At 50.7% G+C, this 27,510-nt stretch overlaps 1 protein-coding gene across 1 annotated transcript; it reads left to right on the forward strand.

Moving 5' to 3' along the window:
- The first annotated feature begins 12,800 nt into the window (after nt 1–12,800).
- Cdkn1a (cyclin dependent kinase inhibitor 1A) lies at nt 12,801–20,041 on the forward strand. Its single transcript, XM_041635043.1, has 3 exons — nt 12,801–12,904; nt 17,529–17,985; nt 18,721–20,041. The coding sequence occupies exons 2-3, from the start codon at nt 17,547–17,549 to the stop codon at nt 18,768–18,770; spliced, it is 489 nt and encodes a 162-aa protein (XP_041490977.1). The 5' UTR covers nt 12,801–12,904; nt 17,529–17,546; the 3' UTR covers nt 18,771–20,041.
- The last annotated feature ends 7,469 nt before the right edge of the window (nt 20,042–27,510 follow it).

Genomic DNA, 27,510 nt, shown 5'->3' on the forward strand with positions numbered 1-27,510 from the left:
TTTTTTGAGACAGGGTTTCTCTGTATAGCCCTGGCTGTCCTGGAACTCACTCTGTAGACCAGGTTGGCCTCAAACTCACAGAGATCCGCCTGTCTCTGGCTCCTGAGTGCTGGGATAGAGACGTGCGCCACCACTTCCCAGAGTGCTGGGATAAAGGCGTGCGCCACCACTGCTCAGAGTGCTGGGATAAAGGCGTGCGCCACCACTGCTCAGAGTGCTGGGATAAAAGCGAGCGCCACCACTGCTCAGAAGATTTACTTATTTTAATTTAATGTGTATGAATGTTTGCATGCATGTATATGTATGCATTGTGTATGTGGCCTGTGGAGACCAGAAGAGGGCATTGCATCCCCTGCTGCTGGAGTTAGGACTCCAACCTGGGTCCTCCGTAACAACCACCAGTGTTCTTTAGCTCCTCAGCCGTCTCTCCAGGCCCATTTTTGTTCCTGTTTGTTTTTGCTTGGATCTTCTCCCTTTGGAATCAGGGTTTTACTATGTAGCCTAAGCCGGCCTTGAACTTGTAAATTTCTACCTCAGTTCCCAGTGCTGAATGCAACCACACTCTCCTGGAATAGCTACTGCCAAAAATAGCTTTCATGGGGACGAGCAAGATGGCTTACTTATGAGCAAGTAAAGGTGCTTGCTGCCAAGAGTACCCGAGTTCGACTCCTGGGACCCACACAGGGGAGGGGAGAACCGACTTTGGCCAGCTGACCTCTGACCTTCACACCTGCTCCCCTAATGAAGAAATAAGTAAATAGGAATAGCAATGAAAATAACACGTCCGTGACACATGGAACATGGGAAAGTTCTGGCTTCTGCAAGCCGTCTGCTACTCAGCGGTTTCAGCTGGAGGGCTGTCTCTGGAAGGAGAGCCATGCTGTCAGTACCTCTGGGAAGGAAATGGGGGCTGGAGGCTGGGGTCCTTCTGGGGCCTGGAAGGACTTTTCACCGACATCCTTTTTCATCTTTTCGGCTGCGGCTCCTGGGAATGTATTATGGCCTCAACAAAATAAATACAGGAAATGAAGGAGAAATGAAACTGTACTTTGGACTACACTACAAATAGAATTTTAAAGGTATTTGGAAAAAGAAACGAGGGACCAGCTGCTGTTGATGGTGTCAAAGCAGGACTTGTCTTCCCGAGCCTGCCGACTCCAGTGTGTCCCGGCTCAGGGCAGCTCAGGCTAACAGCTCTGAGTCGGGTGCGGGGACTGGACGGGACAGGACAGGACGGCATCAAGTGGGGGTGGGGGAGGCTCTTCCTTCTACAGAAAGCCACGCAGCCCCAGCACAACTCGTTTTTGTTTTGTTTCATGTGGTTATTGGTATTGTTGGGTTTCGTTTTCTGACACAGGGTCTTCTGCAACCCAGACCGAGGGTCAAACCGTAGTACACAGCTGGTGCTTATCACCTTGAACGTCCCGGTCATCCGGCCCCCATCTCTGGAGTTCAGTGATTGCCCACCACACTTGGTTTGTGAAGTGCTGAGGCTAAAACCCAGGGTTACCTGTATGCTGGATAAGCTCTCTACCAACTGACTACATCCCCAACTCCTTGTTTTGTTTTTGACAGGGTCTCATGTACTCCAGGCTGGTCTCAAACTTTCTATGTAGCTGAGGATAGCCTTGAACTCTGGATCCTCCTGCCTTAATCCACCGAGAGCTGGGATACCAGGCAACATCACCACACCCACTGTGGTTGTTATTGTTATTATTTTGAGAGAGAGAAAAAAGATCAGGAGCACCCATGGGAAGCAAGTGGGAGCAGGCCAGGCCAGCTGAAGCTGTCCACATGCTGCTGCCTTGGGTCTCTGGTGATATAATTAGCTGGTTTTTCCAGCGATGAGTGGGTGGCTCACTCCTGCACCCCTGGCAAGACTGGGAGATGATGCAACCAAAGGCAAGCCCAGGCAAGTGGTGCTGAGACAACCCAGTCCTGGGCGTGGGGAGTATGGGTCAGACTGCCCGGGAAGTCATCCCCCAACGCCCCGCCCCACCCCACAGCTTCTATTCTGAGTTTTCTCTCTCTCCCAGAGGTGGGAGAGTCTGGGAAGAACTTCTGGAGGCCAGATAGGGGGTTCTGCTCTGTGGGATTAAATCAGGCATTGAGGATGAAGAGTGGGGTTTGGAATCAGGTCCCCTGCTCTTGATGCCAGCCATCCTTCACCCACTCATATTTTACATTGCTTGGTTTCTTGAGGCAGGGTCTCTATGCAGCTTAGGCTGGCCTCAAACTTGCTATGCAGAGAAGGATGCCTTTGAATTTGTGACCTTCCTTCCCCATTGCCCTAATACTGGGACTATATGCTTGCACCATCACATCTGGCCATGGGGTATAGTTTTTGATTAAGTTAATTATTATATAAAAAGATAGTAAGGGCTGGCGAGAGGGCTCAGTGGGTTAAGGAGCTTGATGCCAAGCCTGACACACGGAGTTTGGTCTTAGAACCGCTGACTGTCGGTCATTGTCCTCTGACCACCACTAACGTGCCCTTGCACCGGTGCGTGTCCACACCCAAGAGATGATGCAATTTAAAATATAACAGGTTAGAATGATATTGACTATTTTTTAAATATTTATTTATTTGTATTTGGATAGGCATCTTGCCTGAACGTACGTCTGGTACTTCCTGTGTGAAGTCCTGGATAATGGGGTCTTGGAGTACAGGTGATCACCTCCTTTCTCCCTCTCGAGAGGGACCTGCTTGTCCTAACTTCTATTCTCTTCCTGTGGAGAGTCTCTGTGTACGTAGGATCTGAGATCTTTCCCGAATTTTTTTATTGATTTTGTCGTGTGTGTATGTGTGTGTGTGTGCATGTGGGTACACACATGCCAGGTTCTCATATGGAGGTCAGAGAACAACTTTTTGGAGTCGGTTCTCACCTTCTGCAGGTAGGTTCTAGTGACCCGGTTCAGGCTTGGTGGCGAATCAGCCGAGGACATGACAGCTTCATGGTACATTTATGGTAGATATGAGATAGAGGGCAGCCTGAGGAAGAGTCCAGAGCAGAGACAGAAGTAGCCTGAACATGGCCAGCAGAGTGGACTTGGCCATAAGAGAAGCAGGAGCAGAGCAGAGAGGCGGGGGAGAGAACAGAGATGGGGGAGAACAGAGAGAGGGGAGAGCAGAGAGACAGGGGGGAGAAGAGAGGGGGAGAGCTGGGGGAGGGGAGAGCAGAGAGACAGGGGAGAGCAGAGAGACAGGGGAGAGCAGAGGGGGGGGAGCAGAGAGACAGGGGGAGCAGAGACAGGGAAGAGCAGAGAGCTGGCCACAGGAAGCTGGTTTGTTTTTTTTTTTCTAACCCCTGAGGTTTTTTGTTTCTTTCTTTCTTTCTTTGCTTCAATACTAGGCCCTTGACCCTAAGGCCTTGGTGTGCCCGGTGAGTGTTCAACCACTGAACTGCATCCTCCAATTCTTTCACTCGACGCTTGAGGCTTCACTTGGTTGTCCAGGTTGACCCTGAATTCACTTTACAGGCCTTGAACCTTCCATCCTCCTGCCTCAGACTCCCGAGTAGCTGATGTTGTAGGTCTACACCACCAGGCCTGAGAACATGAACATTTTTCCCAAAGGCAGGTCTCTTCCCCTCTGCTCAGAAACCCTGGGTTAGGAGGAGGGTCGGCTGTTAGAACCGTTTCCAGTCAGTTGAAATTTAGAGAGGAAAACTGGACCTTTCTTGGGGTCTCAGGGAGCGACGCCCCCACCCTTCCAGATCTAGGCTGAGCACAAAGCACCCACTATAAGAAATGCCAGGGGCTTCTTCAAGGGCTGGCTCCTAGGCCCCTGGGGGATTCCAGGAGGGTTTGCCAAATAAGGGATTTCCTGCATGTGGGCCCAGTGACTCCTTAGGCTTTGATGCTCTTTTTTTTTTTTTCTTTTGAAAGCTGTCTACCAGAAGGAGGAAGTGGGGTCCTGCTGTGTGAGGAGACAGTGAGCACTGTTCCTTTGTCCCCATGTGGACCTCATGGTTTCATTTCTGGTGGAGTTGGGAATCCACATCTGAAAGGATTCGCTTCCTAGGCACCTCTGCAACGTTCTTTCCCATCTAATGAGTCAGCGGGGAAAAGCCTAGGACGCGGGGGCCGGAGGACATCCATGCAGCCGTGCACTGAAGTCAGGGAGGTGGTTCCTTCAGAAGCTTTGCAAGAAGCAAGTCGTCTGTTGTCTGGGAAGGTGCCCCCCCAAACATGTCCCCAGCCAGGGACTGTGGAGACCTGTGCAGCCAGAGCGGGGACATCAGTCAGCTTCTCATCTGTGGATTGGTATACGGGAGGTAATTCGAGTCCTCCTGAGTCAGGTCTTGTGAACCTTCTCCTCCCTCCAGCCGAGGGAAGAGACCTTGGGGGAAGCTATGGGATGGAAAGGGCCTGGACCCCCGAATCGCCACGTGGAGGTCGCCTGTCACCTACAACACTTTTCCTGGATTCATGATTGTGTGAGAAATTTAACCTCCCCCTCCCTCAAATTTTTTGTCTTGCTGAAGTAACTGACTTGGTTCTATTTTGGTTTCAGTTGGTCTCTTGTAGAATAGCTGGCCTCGAATTTGTGGCAATTTTCCTGCCTCTCCCACCTGAATGTCAGGATTTCAGGTGTGTGTTTCTACACCTGGTTCTTCATTTTAGACAGGATCCTAGGTAGCCTAGACTGACCTCAAAGGCAATCTTCCTGCCTGGGATTATAGGTGTGGGCTACCAAGCAGGCTCTTGTCACATTTCACGGTCTGTCTGTTTCGCAGTGGCATGCCCCTCTCACCCACCCTTGCCAGTGCTTCCTAAGCCCTGTCCTAAGCCACTAGGATGTTTCCTGGAGGAAACCTGGCATCTGGTCCCCTCTGCACAAGTGCAAGTCTCTAAGAAGTCACAGAAGATCGACAGAGGACATCACACTACCCCTGTCTCAGCAGCCATAGTGGGGCCGCTGTCACCGGGGCTTAGAGTAGCTGCTGCTGCCTTCCAGGGTGGCTCTGGGACTAATAGGACCCTAGAGGGACCCAGAGACACCTTAGGGCAAAGACAGAGGTGAGCAGCTGAGAGGAGGAGGAGGAAGGGGCGGAGCCACAGGAGAGACCTAGACTTGCCCTGACCCCTGCCTGAGTGATCCAGCCATGGCCAGCAGCTCTCAGGGTCCTGTTTTCCAGTCATCTGCAGCACCTGTCCTGGCCCTGAACTTCTGAGGCCACTGTCCCACTGTACAAACAGAGGCTCCGAACCCCAAATCCTTAGCACTTTGATGGTGTGTGCTGGGGCTTGTCTTGGGAAGGGCTTTAAAAGGCTTTGTTAGGGAAGAGAAAGAGTCAATAATGCCAAGTCCTTTCCGTGGGGTTCACCCAAAAAGCTGGTCTTGAGGGAGGGCGGTCATCTTGTGGCTGTTTGTTTTTGTTGAAATGGGATCTCATGTAGCTCAGGATGGCTTCCAATTCACTATGCAGCCGAGAATGACTTTAAGTTTCTTTTCTCCTTTTAAAGATTTAGGTTTTAGTTATGTGCATATGTGTGTGAGGTTTATGCACGTGAGTGCAGGTGCCCAATGCAGCCAGAAGGGGGAGTCAGATCCCCTAGAGCTACAGCTGGTGGTGAGCTACCCAACGTGGATTCTGGGTGCCAAATTCAGGTCCTCCGAAAGACCACTGCATACTCCTAACTGCTTAGTAATCTCTCCAGCCCCAAGACCTTGAACTTCTGAACCTTCTGCCTCTACCTCTTGGTGCCAGGATGACAGGTGTGTGCCACCCCACCCAGTTTATTCCGTGTTGGCATGGATCCAGGGCTTTGTCCGTGCTAGACAAACTATTGACTGAGCCTATAATCAGCCTATAATTAGATATTTTAAAAACAAAAACGATTGGGCCACATTTAAATTATGTGTTTCTACCTAACAAGCCACATTAAAGCCCGTTGGTATGGGTTTGATCCTCACACCACAACAGACAAGGATGGAAAAGGACACAGCGAGGGCCGGGTGTAGTGGCATTCACTTTTAGTCTCAGCACTTGGGAAGTAGAGCAGGAACTGGGCAGTGCAAATGGTAAAGGCACTCGCCATCAAACCTGACTGAGTTCCTTCCCCAGGAGCCTTCTGGTAGGAGAAGACTGATGCCTATAACATCCACAGGCATGTATATGCACACAAAATAAATAAACAAATTATATATGTATATATGTATATATGTATGTACATACATATGTATGTGTATGTATATATGTGTGTATGTGTGTGTGTGTAGTATTAAGAAACACAAGCTGAAGCAGAGCACAGTGGCTCATGACTTTAATCCCAGCACTTGTGAGGCAGAGGCAGGTGGACCTCTGTGAGTTTAAGGCCAACCTGGTCTACAGAGTGAGTTCCAGGACAGCTGGGGCTACATAGAGAGACCCTGTCTCAAACAAACAAAAACAAACACACACACAAAACGTACAAGTTGGAGCAGACAGCATTTGAGGGATGACACCCAAGGTTGGCCTTTCTGGTGTGACACCCACACACACTTATATGTGCACCTGTACCTACACAGATGAACACATACATATAAATACAAGAAAAAAAAGAAGTTGACTTCTTTGGCATAAATTCTAGTTTTCATTAAGTAAAACTAGAGCCAAGCCAGGAACACAGAAATCTCTCCACAAACCTTATTATTATTATTGCTGGTGTATAGATACTCCCAGTGAAAGGGTCCCTTCAAATCACTAATCACTTAAACTTCTGACTGGTTGGATGTGGGCAGTGGTATGTGTGTGTGTGTGTTACATTTATAGTGTGCACACCTCTCTGTGTATAAAGATAATTGGGTTAGGCAGAGAGAAAAGATGGGCTCCAAATAGGCACTAGAAGCCCAAGAGAGGCTCATCTGTTCCTCCCTGGACCACTGGACCTGGTTCAGCAGTCTAGGCTCTGCCATCCTGTTAGTCCTCTGGGTGCACCTTTGATGTAGGCCCCAGGCAGAAAGCAGTCTTCTCTGAGGTAAGCCCTGAAGAGGGACTCAGCTCTCCTATCACTCAGCCTCCTGGAGCCTCTGCAGTGAACCAGAACCAGAGCTTTGGGAAACCTGTCACAACCCTTTAGAGACTAGCAGAGGTGAGGTGTGAAGGGCATACCACTCCTTGCCTTATGGTCTGGGAGGTCCTTCTGTTTATTGGTTAATGAATAAAGAAACTGACTTGGCCTATAGCATGGGAGGAGGAAGGCGGAGTCAGAGGGAGAAGTCATGGAGCTGCAGCCAGGGTCAGACATGCTGAAACTTTGCCAGTAAGCCACTGCCACATGGCGATACACTTATTAATGGAGATGGGTTAAATTAATATGTAAGAGTTAGCCAATAAGAAGCTAGAGCTAATGGGCCAAGCAGTGATTTAAATAATGCAGTTTCTGTGTGATTATTTCAAGGCTAAGCAGCTGGGAAGTAACTAGCGGCCCCTCCTCCAACAGTCTTCCAACCTTTCTACATACCATTCCTTCTTCCTGGACCCAGGCTTCTTGACCAACTTTCTCCTTCTCTAATCTACTCTCTGTCAAACTCCTACCGACCCTTCACACCTCACCCCGCATGCCCACCTTAGTTACTTTTCTATTGCTGTGATAATCCCCACAGCCGAGGCAACTTATAGAAGCCGAGTTTAGGGGTCAAGCCCATGACCATCATGGCTGGAACCATGGCAGGCAGGCAGGCCCTGGAGCAGTAGCTGGGAGCTCACTCTTTGAGACACACTTATGAGACAGACAGAGCTAACAAGGACCAGTGTGTGCTCTTAGAAACCTCAAAACTGGCACACAGTAGACACCTCCTCCAACAAGGCCACACCTCCTAATCCTTCCCCACTGAGGACCAAGTAGTCAGACAGACTACCCTGCATACCCTTCTGAGGTGGGGCCTCCATAGAGGTTCCCCTTGCTCCCCAGTCTCCTAGAGAGCAAGCCTGTCACTGGACTCTACTGTCCTGCCTTTTTTTTTTTCTGTTCCTGCTGCTGCACCCTGGGAGCAAGTCCCATGAAGAGATCTGTGTTTTATTCATCTCTGTACCTGTGAGGTCAAGCACCGTCCACCTGAAGCCCATGGATGGTTATGGGCAGTCCAATTCTAGCTTCCAGGCCTCTGCATACCCCTGTTGATTTCTTCAGACATCGACTGGTTTGTTTACCGAAGTAGCACCATGAGCTTTTACTGTTTAGACTAGAAAGTAGATCACACTATCAGTCCGTCTTCCCCGGTCTGCGTACTGGGCTCGTATGTGTAACTATTTAAAGCAACCATTAGCTGGGCTGTGGTAGAGCATGCCTTTAATTCCGGCACTGGGGAGGCAGAGGCAGGCAAAACTCTGAGTTAAAGGCCAGCATGTTCCTACAGAGTGAGTTCTAGGACAGCCAAGGCTACACAGAGAAATCCTGTCATGGAAAATCAAAAAATAACAAACATAAATAAAGCCATTATTGTAACACACGTGCCTAGACAACAATGCCCTCCCCGCTGCAGATTTGACAAAATAATGTGACTGGCTCCAGACAATAAAATCAGTCTCCAGCTTTCTTGTCCTCTACAGTTTGGGCAAAGGCAAGGACTCTCAGTCTGATGGTGTGGTCAAGCTGCGGTCAACCTGAAGCCCAAATCCCTGAAAGACCATATGGAGTAGAGTGTCCTATGACTTATTTTGGCATAAACAATTGAGAAGTAACCTGTGATAGCTTTTTTTTTTTTTTTTTTTTTTTGTCAGCTTGACAGAAACTGGAGTCACCTGGAAGAAGATGCCTCAGTTGAGGACCAGCCTCCAACAGGTTGGCCTGAAGGCAAGCCTGTGGGACATTTTCGGGGTTGGGTTAATGATTGATGTGGGAGGGCCCAGCTCACTGTGGGTGGTGCCACCTCTGGGTAAGTGATCCCGAGTTGTATAAAAAAGTGACCTGAGGGCCGGGTGGTGGTGGCATATGCCTTAAATCCCAGCACTCTGGAGGCAGAGGCAGGCAGATCTCTGTGAGTTCGAGACCAGCCTGGTCTACAAGAGCTAGTTCCAGGACAGGTTCCAAAATCACAGAGAAACCCTGTCTCGAAAAACAAAACAAAACAAAACAAAAAAAAGTGACCTGAGTGAGCCAGGAGAACTATAGTGTTCCTCCAATGTCCCTGCTAAGGTTCCTGTCTCCAGTTCCTGCCCAGGTTCCTTCCCTCAGTGTTGGTCTATGACCTGGAAGCATAAGATGAAGTAAACCCTTTCTTTTCCAGGTCGCTTTTGGTCAGTGTTTTCTCACACAACAGAAACCCTAAGACATTCACAGAACCATCCTGCCAGCCGGCCTGCCTGCCACCTTGTTTTCTGAGAGTCTGATATTAGCTTGGAGCTTGCTGAGTAGACTAGGCAGCTGGCCAGGGAGTCCCAGCAATCCTGCCTCCAGCTCCTCAGTGATGGGATTATAAGAGCGTGTGGCCAGACCTGAACCCTTCCTGTGGGTGCTGGGGACTGAACTCAGGTTCTGCACTTGCAAGGCAAGCAACTTTACCAACTGAGCCCCAGTGGAATACATGTCTAATTCTAGAACTCCGGGTGTGGGAGGCTGGCTGAGTTTTAGAAGCATCATTTCTGTCTTGAATCTCTCAGGGATCTGATCCACTCTGACACTGATGCTTAGGTTATTTTCTGTTCTGTCTTTGCTCTGGGGTCGCACTTCTTGGGAGTCTGTGTGGAAGTGAATTCTTCTGAAATCTAACCTTCCCTGTGTGGGACTCCCCAGTCCTTTTCTGAGAAACTGGTGATATGGGTCCCCACACTTCCTCTCTCTCCCTGCTCCAGTAGCTGACGTGGAACCTTCCTTACATCCTCCTTCAGCCTCAGTCCCACGTTTCCTTTCTACCAGCCCGAGAGGGTCCTGCAAGGTTGGATTCCTGGCTGTCCTCTCTCTGAGCATGGCAGCAAATCTCAGCAGTCAGCTGCGGTGGGCTGGGACTAGTTTTCTAACCTTCAGGAACATGTCTTAACATGCCCAGGCCTGGAACTGGAGAGGTGGGGCTGCTTCATGCAGGGAGGTGGGGACGTGATGGCACACACACTATTTGCTGTGGGTGCAGGAGGGACAAGGAAGGTGACATAGACCCCAGATAGCCTAGGGATACCCCACCCTGCAAGCTTGAGATGGCAGCAGACCAGAAGATGGTATGTATCTTGTGACATGTATCGGGTGATGACTGCTTTTGTTTGTGTGTCTGTGTGTGCTTGGGGGTCAGGTACTGTGCATGTGACTTTACCCATTTGTAGGGGCTGAAGGGGTTCTCCAACCGTGTGTCTGAGTTCAAGTGCAAGGCTAAGCTTGTTTGTTAGAAAGCCTGAGCTATCCTAGACTTACTAAATATTTGTTGAGTACTTCTGTGGTACTCTGGGAAGCCAGAAGTTATTTTAAAAATCTCCCCAACGTCAACAGGACAAAGGCACAGGAGGTCACAGTGCTCAGCAATTCACTCCAGGCCTTTATTAAAACTGTGTTCTCCCAAAGTAAACAGACAGACAATGTCACATCTATCTGAAAGGCCTGGAGGCCAGAGGGAGTTGAGCAGTTGGACATCCTGTGCTGGCCTGTGACAGCCCAGCCCTGGGAAGACCTGGGTACAGGGAGGAGATGGCGCAGGAGCTGGGATGTTTGGGAGAGGTCCTGAAGACCCATTCCAGCCCTGGCTTCAATCCAGAGCCAGGCTGTCGAGGGGAATTAGAAGGGTGCCCCGTGCCCTTCTCAGACTTCCATCTCCCACCATAGAGGAGAGGCCTGTCCTCCTTAGGTCAGCTAAATCAGAAGAGGAAGACGGGGCATGTCTGGGCAGTGATTTCTAGCATCCAAGAGCAGGAGATGAGAGAATTCACAGCTCCTCCAAAGCAGGATACGATTCTTTTAACAGATTTCTGTTGAGATTAAAGGCTCCATTCCCTGCCTTTGAATTTTTTCTTTCTGTTCTTTTTGTTTTGAGAGAGGGATCTGTTTTTGGTTTTGAGGCAGGGTCTTTTGTAATCTAGGCCAGCCTCAGACTTGCTATGGGGTAGCTGGGGATAGCCCTGATGAATTACCGATCCTCCTGCCCCCTGCCACCTGAGGGCTTGGATCACAGGCACATACCCCCCAGTTAATGCAGTACTGGGGAATCGAACTCAGGGCTTCGTCAACGTTAGGTAAGCTCTATTAAGGGAGCTACATCCCCAGATCTATCTGATTGGTTGTGATGGGGTGTCAAGCAGCTCAGGCTGATTTTGTAAACCCTGCCTCCCAAGTGCTGGGATTACAGACGTGTCTCACCATGCCCAGCTGAGACGGGGGTCTTGCTAAGTAGCCCATGTGGCCAGGTTGGACCACGTAACAAGACTGTCTGAAGAAAACCCCCAACAGCTGTGCAGGATGGGTCAGACCTACAGTACCAATTCTCAGGAAGGAGGTTAAGGCAGGAGAATTGTTTTGAGTTTGAGGCTACCTTGGGCTACACAGCAAGACATTGTCTCAAAAATGCCAAAGCAGAGCAAATAAAACTGATTAGGAAGCAAAACAAAACAAGGCGGGAGGTGGGAGCTGATGACACCTCATCTCTGGTCTGTCAGGAGCAGCAGTAGGCATTTTGGAAATGTCCTTTATGGATGTCATATCCGTGAACTGTCTGGAACGGAGGGCTATTAGGCATTTTCCTCGTTTTGGATCCACAAATAAGACGCCCAGAAATAAGAGAGCTCTGGGTAGCGCCCCGGAGACCAAGCAGGAGCCATTCCTTGGCTGTGTGGTCTGAATCGGTTCTGGGCCTCTCTGAGCCTTTGTTTCTCCATTGAGGTATATGTTGGCTGTGTGAAAAAATATCCAGATGCTGGCTTCCATAGAGGCGAGGGGAAGGGCTGCAGTTTTCCCTGGTAACTGGTGCCCCTTTCTGAGAACTGGACCTAGTCTCCTCCCTTTCTGAGGCAGTGGCAGCAAAACCTTGGCATCCTTCACTTCTTTAGACCCAGTTTCCTTATCTCTGAGACGATAAGAGCGTGTTCTGAACCCAAAGATGCTCTGTTGGGGTGTCTGAGAGCCTCAGATGCTTCTGGGAAAGAGGGCCTACCGAGGGAAGAGCTCCGGGGATTTCTGGGAATTTCAAAGAAAGTCTCGTCATTTTTATCATGTACGGATTTTGTTGTTCTGAGATGGTCTCACCATGTAGCCCAGACTGGCCTTGAACCCATCACACTCTTCCTCCCTCAGTCTCCAAAGTGTGAGCATTCTTGTCCTTTGCCATCCTAACTCAGCTTGGATATTGATTTATCTATTTATATTTGAAACAGAGTGTCACATATATCTCAGGCTGGCCCCCATTTGGCTAAGTAGCTGTCAACAATGACGTTGAACTCCCAATCCTCCTTTCTTCACCTCCCCAGCGCTGTTATTACAGACGTGAACCCGCATGTCCAGTTTATGAGGTACTGCGGATCCCACCTAGGGCTTCCAGTAAGCTGGGCAAGCACTATACCTACTGACCCACCTCCCCAGACTCAGGTTTTTATTTGCTGACATCATCTAAACCCTTCCCATAGGGACAGACCCTTAAACGCTCAGACTTAAACCATGTCTATGACTCCGTTGGTGGGGTAGGCGACCAGCAAACAGTCAGGTATCGGGGGGGAGGGGACGGCGCGCCCTCTTGCCGCGCGCGGGTTCGGGCTGTCTGGAGCCTAGTCAGGCGCGGGCTTAGTTTCCCGGAGGGGAGGGAGGGCCAGCGCGTCCTGGGGCTGGGTGAAGGAGCGGCTGGTCCTGCCTCCGAGGCGGGCCGGGGCGGGGCGGGAACCGATGCTATAAGAGGGTTGCTCGAAGCCAACCGCAGCAGTCGAGCGGTGTGAGCTGCTGTATTGTCACAGTCGAGGGGAATCGGAGCCAGGCGCCAGACAGAGTCACTGCGATATCGAGACATTCGGAGGTGAGGGCGAAGCGGCAGGGAACAGTGGTTTACCGGGGACAGCTCTGCGCTGAATCCCACATGTCCCCAGGAGTGTTTGTGTGCGGTTGTGTGCAGGGATGGGTGTGTCACTGGTGTGTGTGTCTGTGTGTGCCCGCCAGATAGATTCAAAGGTGTGTTCGCGGCAGGTGTATGATGGGTGTGGGTCTGAGCGCGACCGTCGTGGCCATCGCCTTTGTATGTTTTGAGTGTAGCGAGGGTCGGGCTGTGTCGCAAAGTCGGCATACAGAATCCAAGTTCCAGGACCAGGGATGGCAGTCACCCTCCCAGTTCTTGGAGACCCGGCCGGACCTGGCTGACGGGAACCCACTGCTCAGAGCTCGCTTCTTGCTGCCAGTGCTTTTTAGGGATTCCAGGTGCGGCTCGCCAAAGGCGTGAGAACGTAGCCGGTGTCCCGAGAGAGGCCCGGGGTGGCGGGGACAAGCTGCGGGGAGTCCATCTGTGGTCCGGCACAGAGCGGCTGGTTTTCCGATCCCACGGGTGCCGCCCGGTCCCGGGTCGGTGTGGTCCAGGTGTCCTGCTCCGCAGTAGCCACTACCCCGCTGGGCGCTGAGGTCAGCGCGGGCTGTGTCCTCCGCCCTCGGGAACGTGCCTGGGCACGTCCTGGAGGACAGGCAAGGAGGTGACTCATTGTGACAAGGAGACCCCCGGGCACCGGATTGAGATCAGAATCGCACCCCAGCTGGGGATGGATCAGTGGTAGCCCAGAAGCCCCCTTCTCTGCCCGGGCAAAGCTTGGTCCCTGCCCCTGTCCCCTCCCCCGCGCGGCACAGTGACCTATTTGGCGGGCACAGTATGTTCCCAGGGAACACGGGACACGGGGAGATCCTGGACACGGTGTCCGGTCCCCGCTCGGTGGCGCGCCCTCGGGGACAGGGAGTTTGGGCGGTCCCTGTCTACACTGCCAGTCCGGGAAGCGCAAAGGGTCCCACCCACCGCACCCACCACGGCGGGGTCCAGTGGCCGCGGGGCGCGAGAGGATACCGCATTGCAGAGCAGTGGGGATCCCCGGGGAGACTTGCTAGGTGCCGTACATCAGACTGGCGTCCCCAGACCTAGTCACACCCGGTGTAGGAAGATGACTGGGCCGGGCCAGGCTGAGTGCACCGAGTAGAGCGCATCCATCCCACTTGGAGCCCTTGGGGACGAGGGCCACACTTGCCCTGATCCTGCGGTATAGACTCGGGCTTTGGTTTGGCATTTGGGGGCGCGCTGGCAGCTTCCTCTCTTCCCATTCCTCTATGTCGCGTTTCAGCGAGGACACTCGAGCGGTTTTTGTTGTCCTCGCCCTCATCTATTTTTATTTTCCAGGGATCTGACTCATCGCGTGCTTTGGGCGTGGAGATCAAGGTGGAGGGGGCCAGAGCTAAGAGTACTTACTTTGCTCTCCCCTCCCCTCCGCTCCCTTCCCCTCTCCTCTCTCTCTCTCACTCTCTCTCTCCTCTCTCTCGCTCGCTCGCTCTCTCGCGCGGGTGTGCGTGCGTGCGTGCGAGTGTGTGTGTGCGCGCGCACTGCTTTCCCAACATAGGCGGGAGTTTAGGAAGCCCGGGCTCATCGTGACGTGTTTTGCGGCTCAGGGTCCCCCTCCTTTCCTCTCCCCTCCTCACCCCAGGGTGACGTGCAGCTCCGGTGCCCATGCAGTTTTGGCGGGAGGGCAGTGCTGGGCAGGAAACTGACTCACCATGCCTGGCTCTGCCTACGCGCCGCCCACAGCGCGCCGTTTCCCGGGAGCACAGCGCCCCCTCCCGGCTGCGGTGGGAGCAGCAAGGCCGGCTGTGCACGGCTGTGCGCGGGTCCCAGTGCCACCCCCACTGCGGCTTAGAGAGGCCTTCGCTGACTGGATTGTGTTTAGGGAATTAAAATATGGATGATGGCCAGCGAGGGAAGACGTTGCCTTTGTAAAATGAGGGCTTATGAAAGAAGTGGTTTTGAACAGGGTGCGGAGCGGACTTTGTGGGAGGCGTGGCCCCGAGAGTCAACGTGGGGAGCGGCCCCTGTAAGAGATTCTGCTCCTAGAAGCAGGGGACTATGCAGATTCCCGACAGAGAGTTAGCTGGGCTCTTCCTCGTGCCTAAGGAGCACTGAGACTATTGGTGTTCTTTTTCGTTCTCTGGCCCCTATGAGTTGCCCTCTGGGGAAGGGCACAAAACTTGGGCTTGGACTCCGTTTGTCTGAGGAAATAAGCCCTGGTTCAAAAAAAATCTCTCACGCACGCACACGCGGCGTGAGACAGGTTTTTACTATGTGGCCCCCGGCTGCCCTTGACTCACAGAGGTCCTCCTGCCTCTGGCTGGAGCGTTGGGATTAAAGGTGTGTGCTGTAACAAGGAACCTGACTAATGTTTTCAAAAACTCCCAAGTGATTCAGCTGGATCTCTGTGGTTATGACCCTCAAAATGAGAGGGAGAGAGAACTGTTCAATACTAGAACAAATGGAAGTGGGTTCAGACCGCGGCTATGCCACTTGTGAGCCCTGCGACTTTGGGACACCTTATTTAACTCCTGAGCCTTGTGGTTAGCGCTGCCTAAAAGGAGGTGATAGTGCCGTCTATTGACAATAGGGTAGAGGCTCATGACTGCCAGCCCTGGGGGACGACTGGGAGTTCAGGCCAGCTTGGCCTACATAGTGAGCCCTCACCTCAGATAAATCAAAGGGGATGGGGGGAGACAGAAAGGAAAAAGAACTAATGAATACAGCCATTCTTTAGGAGGATTGGCAGTTGTAAACCACTTAGAGCAACCCTTTGCACTAGCAAGGTAAATATTCCCCAAATTCTGCCTGTAGGCAGAGGCCATCTGAGGCTCTTTCCACAGTGCCAAGGAACCCCTTTCATGGGCGGTGGGCATCTGTCTTGGTCCTGTGTTTTGTTTGTTTGCTTGTTTTTGAGAACAGGGTCTCACTATATAGTCCAGCCTGGTCTTGAACTCACGGAGATCCTCTTGCCTCTGCCTCCCATGTGCTGTAGTCCTGTGTTTTGGGGAGGCACTACATTTTACTTATATTTTGAAAGAGTTTCTAGCCTACAATGCTGGCCTCGTTCCCCCTATGGTGGCCAAGGTTGACCTTGAACCTCCACTTTGCCTCTTCTTCTGGAGAGTTATGATTACAGGGTGCGTTGCCACACCCGGTTTTACAGAGAGTGTCTTGTTTGCTAGGCCCAGGTTTTTACCATCCCAGCCCCCGGCCTTTGGGGGCGAGTTTCTTCATCTCTTCTGGCTTCCTACCTTACTTTGATCTGAGTGCCTACCACTCTTCCAACCCTGGGCAAACTCATCCTGAGGAGCTGAGGGTATATGTGGTGAAAGCCTAGGAAGCTACTGGGTAGACTTTGCAAGCTCAAAGGCTGGAGGGCTGGACGGGTGCCCAGGAGAATCTAGTCCCTCCTTAGGACCGGCATCCCCTAGTATTGGAGTCAAGCCAGAGCAGGCAGGAGTGGCCTGGGTCCCTCAGGTATCTCGGGTATCTCTTGTTCCCTCAACCAAGCCACCTTTGATTTTCTGTGCCTGTAAAACGGGTTCCTTGGGCACAGGCAGCAAGCAGGTCTGGGAGGTGTCTAGACTATAGATTGTACGATCCGCCTGGCAGGATGTGGCTTAGCCTGGGAGAGAGCCCTGGCATCCTTAGGAAAGGCCTCCAGCAGATAGCACCTGCCAACTGCGGTCTGGAGGAGGTGCCCAGGGAGGGGTGAGGAGGCGGCTCTGTCAGAATGGGGTCAGAGAGTCATGGTATCTATCTGTTGCTTCCCTTTCCCAGGGTCGCCTACACTAACTTAGTTCCTCCTCGTATCTGCTCTCAAATAGAGCCCAGAGATGTTAAGATACATATTTGGGGCCACCCAGCAAAGCCTTTTCTGACCCAGGCAGTCTGGCCCCAGTGTTTTTTTTTTTTTTTTTTTTTTTTCGAGACAGGGTTTCTCTGTGGCTTTGGAGCCTGTCCTGGAACTCACTCTGGTAGACCAGGCTGGCCTCGAACTCACAGAGATCCACCTACCTCTGCCTCCAGAGTGCTGGGATTAAAGGCGTGCGCCACCACCGCCTGGCTGGCCCCAGTGTTTTTGCCTCTCTCCCAGTCACCTTGACAACCACCGGAGCACACTGCCACAGCTACGCTAAAAATCCCAGAGACACCGAGCATTTTTTACTGTGTGCTGAATAGCAGCGCCAAAGCTTGTTTATGCGTCTTATCCCAAAGTCCAGGCACTTGGGATTGGCTGGGTGGAATTAGCAGCAGCAGGATAGGGGACTGAGGGCTGGCCCAGCTGCCAGTGGTGTGGGGGTGGGGTGTGTTTGGGAAACCATCGTATTTGGGGTGTTCACACCCGTGAAGGACACGTTAGCACAAGACATTGATTTTAGCCGTTAGTAGCCCTGGTGTAAACAGGACTGTGACCCCTACTTCTGCAGTGCATTGGCCTCTGTGGACATCAGCTGTGACCTTGACTTGCAGGGCTGGCTGAACTCAGCGCCCACTTTGGGTCTCTTGGTGAGGCGGGTTTTACTAAGCAGTGGGAAAGCACTTGGGAAGAAAGAGAGGGGTCAGGAAGTTGTGCGGTTCCCACAGTGACCTGGGTCTTCTTGTGTTTCAGCCACAGGCACCAACCACCATGTCCGATCCCAGTGATGTCCAACCGGTCCCACACAGGAGCAAGGTGTGCCGCCGTCTCTTCGGACCCGTGGACAGCGAGCAGCTAAGCCGCGACTGTGAGGCGCTCATGGCCGGCTGCCTCCAGGAGGCCCGAGAACGGTGGAACTTCGACTTCGTCACCGAGACGCCTCTGGAGGGCAACTACGCCTGGGAGCGTGTTCGGGGCCTAGGGATACCCAAGTTCTATCTGAGTCCTGGGTCCCGTGGCCTTGATGACATGGGAGGGGACAAGCGGCCCAGCACCTCCTCTGCCCTGCTGCAGGGGTCAGCTCCGGAGGACCACGTGGCCCTGTCGCTGTCCTGCACTCTGGTGTCTCACGCCCCTGAGCGGCCTGAGGACTCCCCGGGTGGTCCTGGGACGTCTCAGGGCCGAAAACGGAGGCAGACCAGCCTGACAGGTAAGGATGGGTATAGGGAGGTAGAATCCTGCAGGAGATCTGGGGAGGGGAGGCCCCCTGCCGAGGGTCACACAAGTCTGCAGCCCAGCTCGGCTGGCTGATGTGGGTGGGTGGGTACTAATACTCTGGGCTCTAGATAACAGTGCTTTAGATCAAAGCCTTCCGCAGAGAACATTCCAGTCATTCCCCAGCACCAAGCCTTTCTTGCCTTCCTACTGTAGGTGTGGGAACCAGGGGCTTAGAGGTGATAAAGAGGACACAATAACAACTAAGCTGACAGTCACGTGACCCAGGCATCTTCTTTGTAGTGACAGGAACGCTCAGAGGAGGGTGGGGTTTGGCGGTAGAGCACTGGCCTAGAACCCACCCGGGAAGCTGGGGGTGTGCCTTTGCCATAGCAGGCTGGAGTAACCAGTTCACACCACAGGTTCCATCCCCGGTATTGCCAAATAAGTAAATAAGAGGCGGGGCTAGAGAGATGGCTCAGCAGATAAGAGCACTTGCTGCTCTTGCAGGGGCCCTGAGTTTGATTCACAGCACCCACGTGGCTCACAATCTAACACCCTCAAGCTTTGTGATCTGGGCAGGTGGAGGAGGCCCTCTGACTATGGGAGGTGCAGTTTCCAGGGCTCCCCCCACCTCCCAGTGTGGCCTCCCCTTGGGCTCCGGGGAAGGGTGTCCTTCCCCCTCTGCCTCCCTCTGCCTCTGACCCAACACTTGTTTTTCTCTCCACAGATTTCTATCATTCTAAACGCCGGCTGGTCTTCTGCAAGAGGAAGCCCTAACGTGCCCACAGAGGCCTCACCCTCTTCTGCAGTGGCCGGGAGGCCCCTTCCCCACCTCTGCCTTAGGCTTTCCTCCACTTGTGTGTCTTAATTATTATTTGTGTTTTAATTTAAACTTCTGTATATACTCAGCCTGCCCTCCCCCCCTCCAGCATTAGCATTATTTAAAAGAACTAAAAATGGTAGGACGGTCGCCCCTTAGTGCAGGGATTTTTATTATGTAGACTATTATTTAAACCCTCCTCAACCCAAACTCCGTGTTCCCTATCCTGAAGGGCCAGTCGGACTGGCTTCATGCCAGCTGCACCCTCCTCCACCCACCCCCAACCCCGCCTCCATCCCCTGTCTGGGTGATGCTCTCCCTAAATGACCTGGTTCCCTGCCACCTGTCTCAAGAGGGTGATCCTCAGACCCGAATAGCACTTTGAAGGAGGGCCAGTTGAGTGGGACTGTGGGGTCTCCTTGTTACCTCTAAGGCTGGCCAGGGTGATGGTGAAGTGGTCACAGCCTAGAACAGGAATGAGACTTAGCCTGGTTGGGACCCAGCTGTAATGTCCTGACCCTTGATACTCACTCAGACTTGTAAAGACAGGGAATGCCTCCCACTCTGGTCCCCTTTGCCTCCCCTGTGGGTCTCTCTGCCAGTTGCCCCTCTATTTTTGGGGGTTCACCTGGCACTCAGCAGTTCTCCCCTCTCCAGATCCTTGCCCCCTCCCCAATACCCCCAGGAGGCATCTCTGGGCACCGGTAAGTGAAAGGGGTACACTAAGTAGGGTTCCCTGGTTCTACCTCAGGCAACTCCAGTGATAACCACCTTCCTGTGGTTCTAGGGTGGTGAGATAGGCCAGGACTCCCAGAGCAGCGAGCACCCCTGTGGTACCAGTGTGTGGTGGGGACCCTAGTTGCTGAAGTCATCAGTGACCTCTCCAGTCTCTTAGAACTTTTTTGAGCAGCAGAAATACAAGGAGCCAATCAAGATGGCGCCTCAAGGGCTAAGCAAGCTAACAGGAGACCAAGAATGGTGACTGACCCTTACCCAGGACTGAATCCCCATGGATGCCAAAGCACTTACAGAGTCTGACCCCAAACACCCTGTTTCTGTAACATCCTGGTCTGATTGTTTGCCCTTAGCCCCCCACGAAGATGTATTTTGGCCATCTCCCTGTTTCCACTCAGACTGTCAACCTTCCAAGAGCAGGGACCATGTCCTGCACTGTTCCCAGTCCCACCCCCCACCCCAAAGCAGGTGCTCAATAAATATTTCTTGATGACTTGTGATGATTTGCCATTAGAACATGTGGGGAGGGTTTGCTGTGAGTGTGTGTGTGTGTGTGTGTGTGTGTGGTGTCTGGCTCCAACTCAAGGGCACACTCATGCAATCATATTCCCTCCCCCCCATGGGAATTGAACCTGCATTCTTTAGCCTGACAGGCAGGAACTCGCTCCGCCCCTGAGCTGTAGCCCTGCCCCTTCGCTTTTCATTTTGAGACGAGGTGAGTAGGGTTTTTTTTTTTCCCCATTTGGGAAAAGCAATGTTCTTCAATTTAATCTTACAGAAATGGTTCTTTGAAGATTTTTGTAAATTATATTTTATTTACGTGTGCACATACACACGTGCTACAGCAGGCTGTTCTCAAGGGGGTTCTGAATCAAATTCAGCTAGTCAGAATCAGTGGTAAGTATCTTCACCCACTGAGCTATCTCACTGACCTCAGAAATATATCAATTTAATTTTTAATAATTTAGCTTCTTATTCCTCAATATTTTATGCATATGTATAATGAACTTTAGTTCTTTTTTACTTCCTATGTTACTCGATAAGTTGCCTAGATGGGGCTTGAACTTGTGGCCCTACTTCAGCCTCCTGAGGGTTACAGGACTGTTATCAAGTCAGCTGCCTTTAGAATTAAAATAATTTTGTGGGTCAGCAGGGTGTCACTTGAGTGTGACCCCGAGGCCCCAGATGACGGAAGGGGTATCCGACTCATGCAGGTTCTTCTCTAGTCTGACTCCACAGTATATATATGTATATATATGCTCACACACACATATATGTTGGGTAGTTGTATGTCAATTTGACACAAGATAAAGTCTTCTGAGAGGAGGGGAACTTCAATTAAGAAAATTTCCCCATAATATCAGGGTATAAGCAGGTCTTTAGAACAGTGGTTTTTTTTTAATTTATTTTTATTTTACGTGCATTTGTGTTTTGCCTGAATATATGTCTGTGTGAGGTGTCAGATTCCCTGGAACTGGAGTTACAGACAGTTGTGAGCTGCCATGTGGGTGCTGGGAATTGAACCTGGGTCCCCAGGAAGAACACTGAGCTATCTCTCCAGCCCCTAGCACAGTGGTTCTTACCCTTCCTAATGTTGCGTTTAATACGGCTCCTCATGTTGTGGTGACCACCAACCATAAAGTTATTTTCATTGCTACTTCATAACTAATTTTGCTACTGTTATGGATCAGGATGTAAAGACCCATGTTTTCCAATGGTCTTAGGTGACCCCCCAGAGGGCTGCAACCCACAGGTTGAGAAACACTGCTGTAGATCATTTTCTTAATTGGTGATCAGTGGGGAAATGTCCAGCCTGTCTTAGGGTTTCTATTGCCATGAAGAGACACTGTGACCATGACTACATGGGGCTGGCTTACAGTTCAGAGGTTTAATCCATTGCCTCCATGGTGAGAGGTGTGGGGCAGGCAGGAAGAGAATGGTGCTGGAGGAGCTGCAAGTCCTACATCTTGATCCACAGAAGCAACTATGTGTCACACTGGGCATATCTTGAGCATAAATAGACTTCAAAGCCCACCCCCCTAGAGATGCACTTCCCCCAACAAGGCCACACCCACTCCAACAAGGCCACACTTCCTAATAATGCTACTCCCTGTGGGACAAGCACTCAACCACCTGAGTTTATGGGGCCATACCTATTCAAACTACCATATTCTACTTCCTGGTCCCCATAGGCTTGTAGCCATAACGTAATACAAAATGAACTTAGTTCAACTTCAAAAGCCCCCATAGTCTATCACAGTCTCAACAATGTCTAAAAGTTTAAAGTCTCTTCTGAGATTCCTGCAATTTCTTAACTGTGATCCTCTATAAAATCAAAATAAAAAAACAGATCACATACATCCAACATATAATGAACAGAGTATACATTACCATTTCAAAATGGAGGAAGAGGAGGATAGTGAGGAAGCACAGGACCAAAGCAAGATCAAAAACCAGCTGGGAAAATTCCGACCTCGGCACCTCCATGTCTGATGTCAAAATGCTCTTCAGATCTCCAACTCCATTCAGCTTTGTGGACTGCAGCACGCCTCTTTCTCTTGGTTAACAGCTCTCCTTGAGAGGGATCCCATGACTCTGGCATCTCAAACACTGGGGGTCTCCAGGGCAACCCAGGTTTTGCCTTCACAGCGTCATACAACGACCTCTCTGGGCCTCCATTTAGGGACACCCTTCACATACCTGGTCTCAGCATCTTTCCTTAGTCTTGGAGGGAGACTCCATAACCCCTTTCTTGTATCCTTGACTCTAAAGCCAGAACCACATGGCCAAAGCTGCCAAATTGTGCTGCTTGCTGAGGCTGGAACATGGCCCTCTTATTCAATTCTATCTTCACCAGCTTTCTGTTTTCCATGGTTCCCTCCATTACCTAAGCTTAGCTGTCCTGGAACTCCATCTGTAGACCAGGCAGGCCTCATATTCAGAGATCTGCCTGCCTCAGATTTCCAAGTGCTGGGATTAACCGTGTGTCCCACCACATCCAGCTCTAAGATTTTCTTTAATTCCTTTTCACAAATTGGAAATTTAGCTGGGTAAGGTCTTGCCCTGAGGTCATCACTCCCTTATTCCATTGAACAACCAGCTCTTCTCTAATCTGTTTCTCTCCTTGAACACAGGTTCTAGCTCCATTCCACTCCTGGTGCCCTTTCCTCCTCAATCTGTGTGTTTTGTATGTTTTCTTGCTCAGCTTGGTCCTTGTCATTATAAATCTTTATAAGAATGGACACCAGTAACCACATGACGGTGTCTATGCTAGGCTGTTTTGAGATTTCCTCTGCTAAGGCAATTAATTCAAAGCTCTTTAGCTTCAGGTAGATTTTTGGACAAGGGCAAAACCAGCCACATTCTCCACCAAACTATCACAAGAACGGTCTTTAGGCCACATATTAAAATTCCTCTCCTCTGAAACCTCTTGAGCCAGACCCCCACTGTTGAAATCACCTCAGCACCACTGTCTTCCATGCTCCCACTAGTGTGACCCATTAAACAGTGTTTAAAGCATTCCACTGCTTTCCTAACACAAAGTCCCTGAGTCCACATTCCTCCAAACAAAAACACGATCAGGCCTATCACAGCAGTACCCCAGTCCCTGGTACCAACTTCTGTCTTAGGGTTTCTGTAGCTGTGAAGAGACACCATGACCACAGCAACTCTTATAAAGGAAAACATTTGCCGGGTGGTCATGGCGCATGCCTGTAATCCCAGCACTTGGGAGGCCGAGGCAAGCAGAGTTCAAGGCCAATCTCATCTACAAAGTGAGTTCCAAAACAGCCAGGACTGTTACACACAGAAACCCTGTCTCCAAAATTCAAAAACCAAACAACACAAAAATCAAAAAACAAAGCAAAATAAATTTAATTGGGGCTGGTTTATAGTTTCTTCATGGCAAGAAGCCTGGTGGCATGTAGGCAGACATGTTGCTGGAGAAGGAACTGAGAGTTTTACATCTTGATCTGTATGCAGCAGATGCAACTGGGTACTACGCTTGAGCATATATGAGACCTCAAAGCCCACCCCCACAATGACACACTTCCCCCAACAAGGCCACACCTAATCTAACAAGGCCACACCTCCTAATTGTGCCATTCCCTGTGGGTTTGATGGAGGAAGGTCATTGGTTAAAAAAATAAAGAAACTGCTTGGCTGGCCCTCATAGGTTAGAACACAGGTGGGTGGAGAAAACAGAACAGAATGCTGGGAGGAAGAGGAAGTGAGCTCAGACTCGACAGCTCTCCTCTGGGGGGGGGGGCAGATGCCTCAGAGAGATGCCATGCCCCTCTCCTGGGCAGACACACGCGATGAAGCTCCGACCCAGGATGGACGAAGGCTAGAATCTTCCCAGTAAGACCGGTGCTCACAGATTATTAGAGATAGGTTGATCGAGATATCAGAATTAGCCAGTAAGGGCTAGAGCAGAATGGGCCAAGCAGTGTTTAAAAGAATACAGTGTCCCTGTAATTATTTCAGGTAAAGCTAGCTGTGCGGGCGGCCGGGTGCCGGAACGTAGCCCGCCGCTCTTATTACAACATGGGTTGAGCATTCAAACACATGAGTTTATGGGGGCCATACCTATTCAACTACCACACAGTCGTTGTGGGTGGTGCCATCCCTGGACTGGTGGTGCTGGTTCTATAAGAAAGCAGGTTGAACAAGCCATGGGAAGCAAGCCAGTAAGCAGCACCCCTCCATGGCCTCTGCATCAGCTCCTGTCTCCAGGTTTCTGTCCATGTGAGTTCCTGCCCTGATGAACAGTTCTGTAGAAGTTTAAGCTGATAGACTCTTTTCCTCCCCAACTTGCTTTTGGTTTTGGTGTTTCATCACAGCAATATAGACCCTAATTAGAACAAAATAAATATAAAAATATTGACTATAATTTGGTTTTTCTATTTATTTTATGTGTATAAGTGTTTGTCTACATGTGTATCTGTGTGCCATGAATGTTGCCAGCAGAGGTCAGAAGAGGGTGTCAGATCCCCTTGTACCCGCAGTTTAGATGGTTGTGCACTGCCATGTGGGTGCTGAGAACCAAACCCAGGTCCTTTGCAAGAACAAGTGCTCTTAACTATTGAGCCATCTCTTCAGCTCCTCTTGTATTTTGAGACGGGGTCGCTGGTTTCCAATCAGCCACTGTAATCAAGGCTGTCCTTGTACTCTGAGCCTCCTGCCTAGCTGTCTTAGGTGTTTTTTTTCCCCATTTCAACTAACCTTTATGGTTATAACCTCTACTTTACAGATGAAAAAATAAAAAACAAAAAACCCCACAGCAACAAACTGAAGTCCCAGCATGAGGTCTCGCCCCTAGCTCAGAGTATCAGAGCCCTGATATCCACCATGAGGTCTGCAGGTCACACAGCCTGCTTGTTACCCCTAAAAGGAGAAGTGGTGACCCTTCCACGTAGGGACTCATGGGGACTAACTGTGCCACTCTGAAATCTTTGATGTAACTCATGGTTTCTCAATATTCCGGAAAAGGCTGCCAGATGCTATCTGGTCCCTTCCCCTCTGGGCTTGCCACCCACCCAAGCTTCTGTTAGACATATTTTGGAACTGACAGCTGGAGGCAGGGACCCTGGGAGCTCTCTCTGCTGCACCCCAGAACGACCGTGTCTGCGTCAGGGATTACCAGACTGTTACATGAAGTCAAGCAGTTATGAGGAAGCGAAACTGTGCCTGGAAGCCGCGCTAGCTGCAGGGTGGTCTCAGGGCCTCTTCTCTTGATTTATCAATCCCATTCTGTAAGATTTGATTCCCAAGTCCAGCAACACTGGACTTGAAAACATTTATTATTAGTATTTGTTGGTTTTAATTTTTATTGCCTGGTTCGCATGAGGCCTTCTACCACACGGTGGAAGGAGAGAACTGACTCCTGCAAGTTGTCCTCTGACCTTCACATGTGAGCTGTGGCATAACACACACCTACACACCCACACACACACACACACCTACACACACACACACCCTATACCTACCCACATACTTACACACAGAGACACACCTACACACAGAGACACACCTACACACAGAGACACACCTACACACATGCATACATCTATACTTACACCCACCCACCCACATACACTCACACACCTACACCCACACACACACACCTACACACACACACCTACACACACACACCTATACCTACACACATACTTACACACAGAGACACACCTACACACACGCATACATCTATACTTACACACACACACACACACACCCACATACACTCATACACCTACACCCACACACACCTACACATCCACACACACCTACACCTGTAGTGAGGAACAACGGGCCGCTTCCTGCTGCCTGGCTCCCAGCCACCAGCTAGCTTTACCCCCAAAATAATTACACGGAAACTGTATTCTTTTAAACACTGCCTGGCCCATTAGTTCTATCCTCTTACTGGCTAACTCTCACACCTTGATTAAACCATTTCTAATAATCTGTATAGCACCACAAGGTTGTGGCTTACCAGAAAGGATCTTAACCTGTGTCCAGTTTGGAGAGGAGAGCTATAGCATCTGCCTCACTTCCCTTCTTCCCAGCATTCTGTTCTGTCTACTCCACCCACCTATGTTCTGTCCTATCAAAGGGCCAAGGCAGTTTCTTTATTACCAATGAAATTAACACATAGACAAAAGACCTACCTATATCATACACCCCCACACACCTACACACACACACACACACACACACACCTTCCACCCCTCCATACATCCACACACAAGTATTTGCATACAGAAAATAAATTAACAGTGTAATTTTGTAATTTGTTTGTTGTTTTTTTCAAGACAGTGTTTCTCTGTATAGCCCTGGCTATACAGAGACCAGGATGACTTCAAACTCACAGAGATCCTCCTGCCTCTGCCTCTCGAGTGCTGGGATTATATATGTGCACAATCATCATCAGCTGATAAGTGTAATGATTTTTTAAAAACATCTAAAACTTATATCCACCTGGGATGATTTTGAAATTAGAAGGCTCTGGCTTTGGGGTCCTCACCCAGCCTCCCAAGGGCTAATAAAACATAATTTCTTCACTCATGCTTGAATCTATTGCTGTCTACTTTGTCCTTCCTTCTCCTTTTTTCTTTTCTATACCTGAGACAAAGCCTAAGCATGTAGCCCAGGCTGGCTTTGAACTCAGGTCCTCCTGCCCCACTCAGGTTCTGAGTACTAGCATGGCAGCTGAGCAGCACCCCACCTGGCTCATTCCCATCATCCATAGCTCATTCACCTATCTTCATGCTCCTCTGCCATACTGTTCTCACGATAGTGGCTCTGCAACATATTTTGATATTACCTTATGTCAGACTCCTCAGAATGGAGTTTGGCATAAGCCTCCTCTCCTAGTCAAACAGGCTGTCCTTGAGTGAGAACCGGAGGTGAGGAGGGGTATTTTCTGCATCAGAGAAACCACACTGTAGCCACAGTGGTTTCTCTTGACCTTCCTCCTGGACTGAGGCCCAAGTTCTGGCCTCGTTACTATGGGCTGAGTGTGGAACATACCAGGACCCTGGGCATCAGATGAGACAGAGAAAGTACAGCCAGGGTCCCTTTCTACGGGAAGTTCCCGAGATGATCGCAGGAGATGGGCAGAAGGGAACGGAAAGGGGCGGTTGAGCAAGAGACAAGACTGTTGACAGTTGCAGAGTGCGTGGGCTCTGTGGGCCGCAGTCACCAGGAGCTCCGGACGGCAGACGGCAGCCTCTGAGAGGTGGGAGCGGCTGTAACAGGCAATGCTGCTGCTTGGAGGGGCTGGGGGCGAGGGGAGAGTGGTAGTACGGGCCCCTTCCTTCCTTCCTTCCTTCCTTCCTTCCTTCCTTCCTTCCTTCCTTCCAGACAGGGTCTCCCTATGTAGCCCTGGTAGCCTTAAACTCAAAGAGATCCATTTACCTCTGCCTCCTAAATTGGGGGATTAAAAGTATATACTGCCAAACT

This window comes from Microtus oregoni, unplaced genomic scaffold (genome assembly GCF_018167655.1).
Source record: "Microtus oregoni isolate MIOR12 unplaced genomic scaffold, Mior012 000046F_ref0000063, whole genome shotgun sequence".
Lineage (NCBI taxonomy): Eukaryota > Metazoa > Chordata > Mammalia > Rodentia > Cricetidae > Microtus > Microtus oregoni.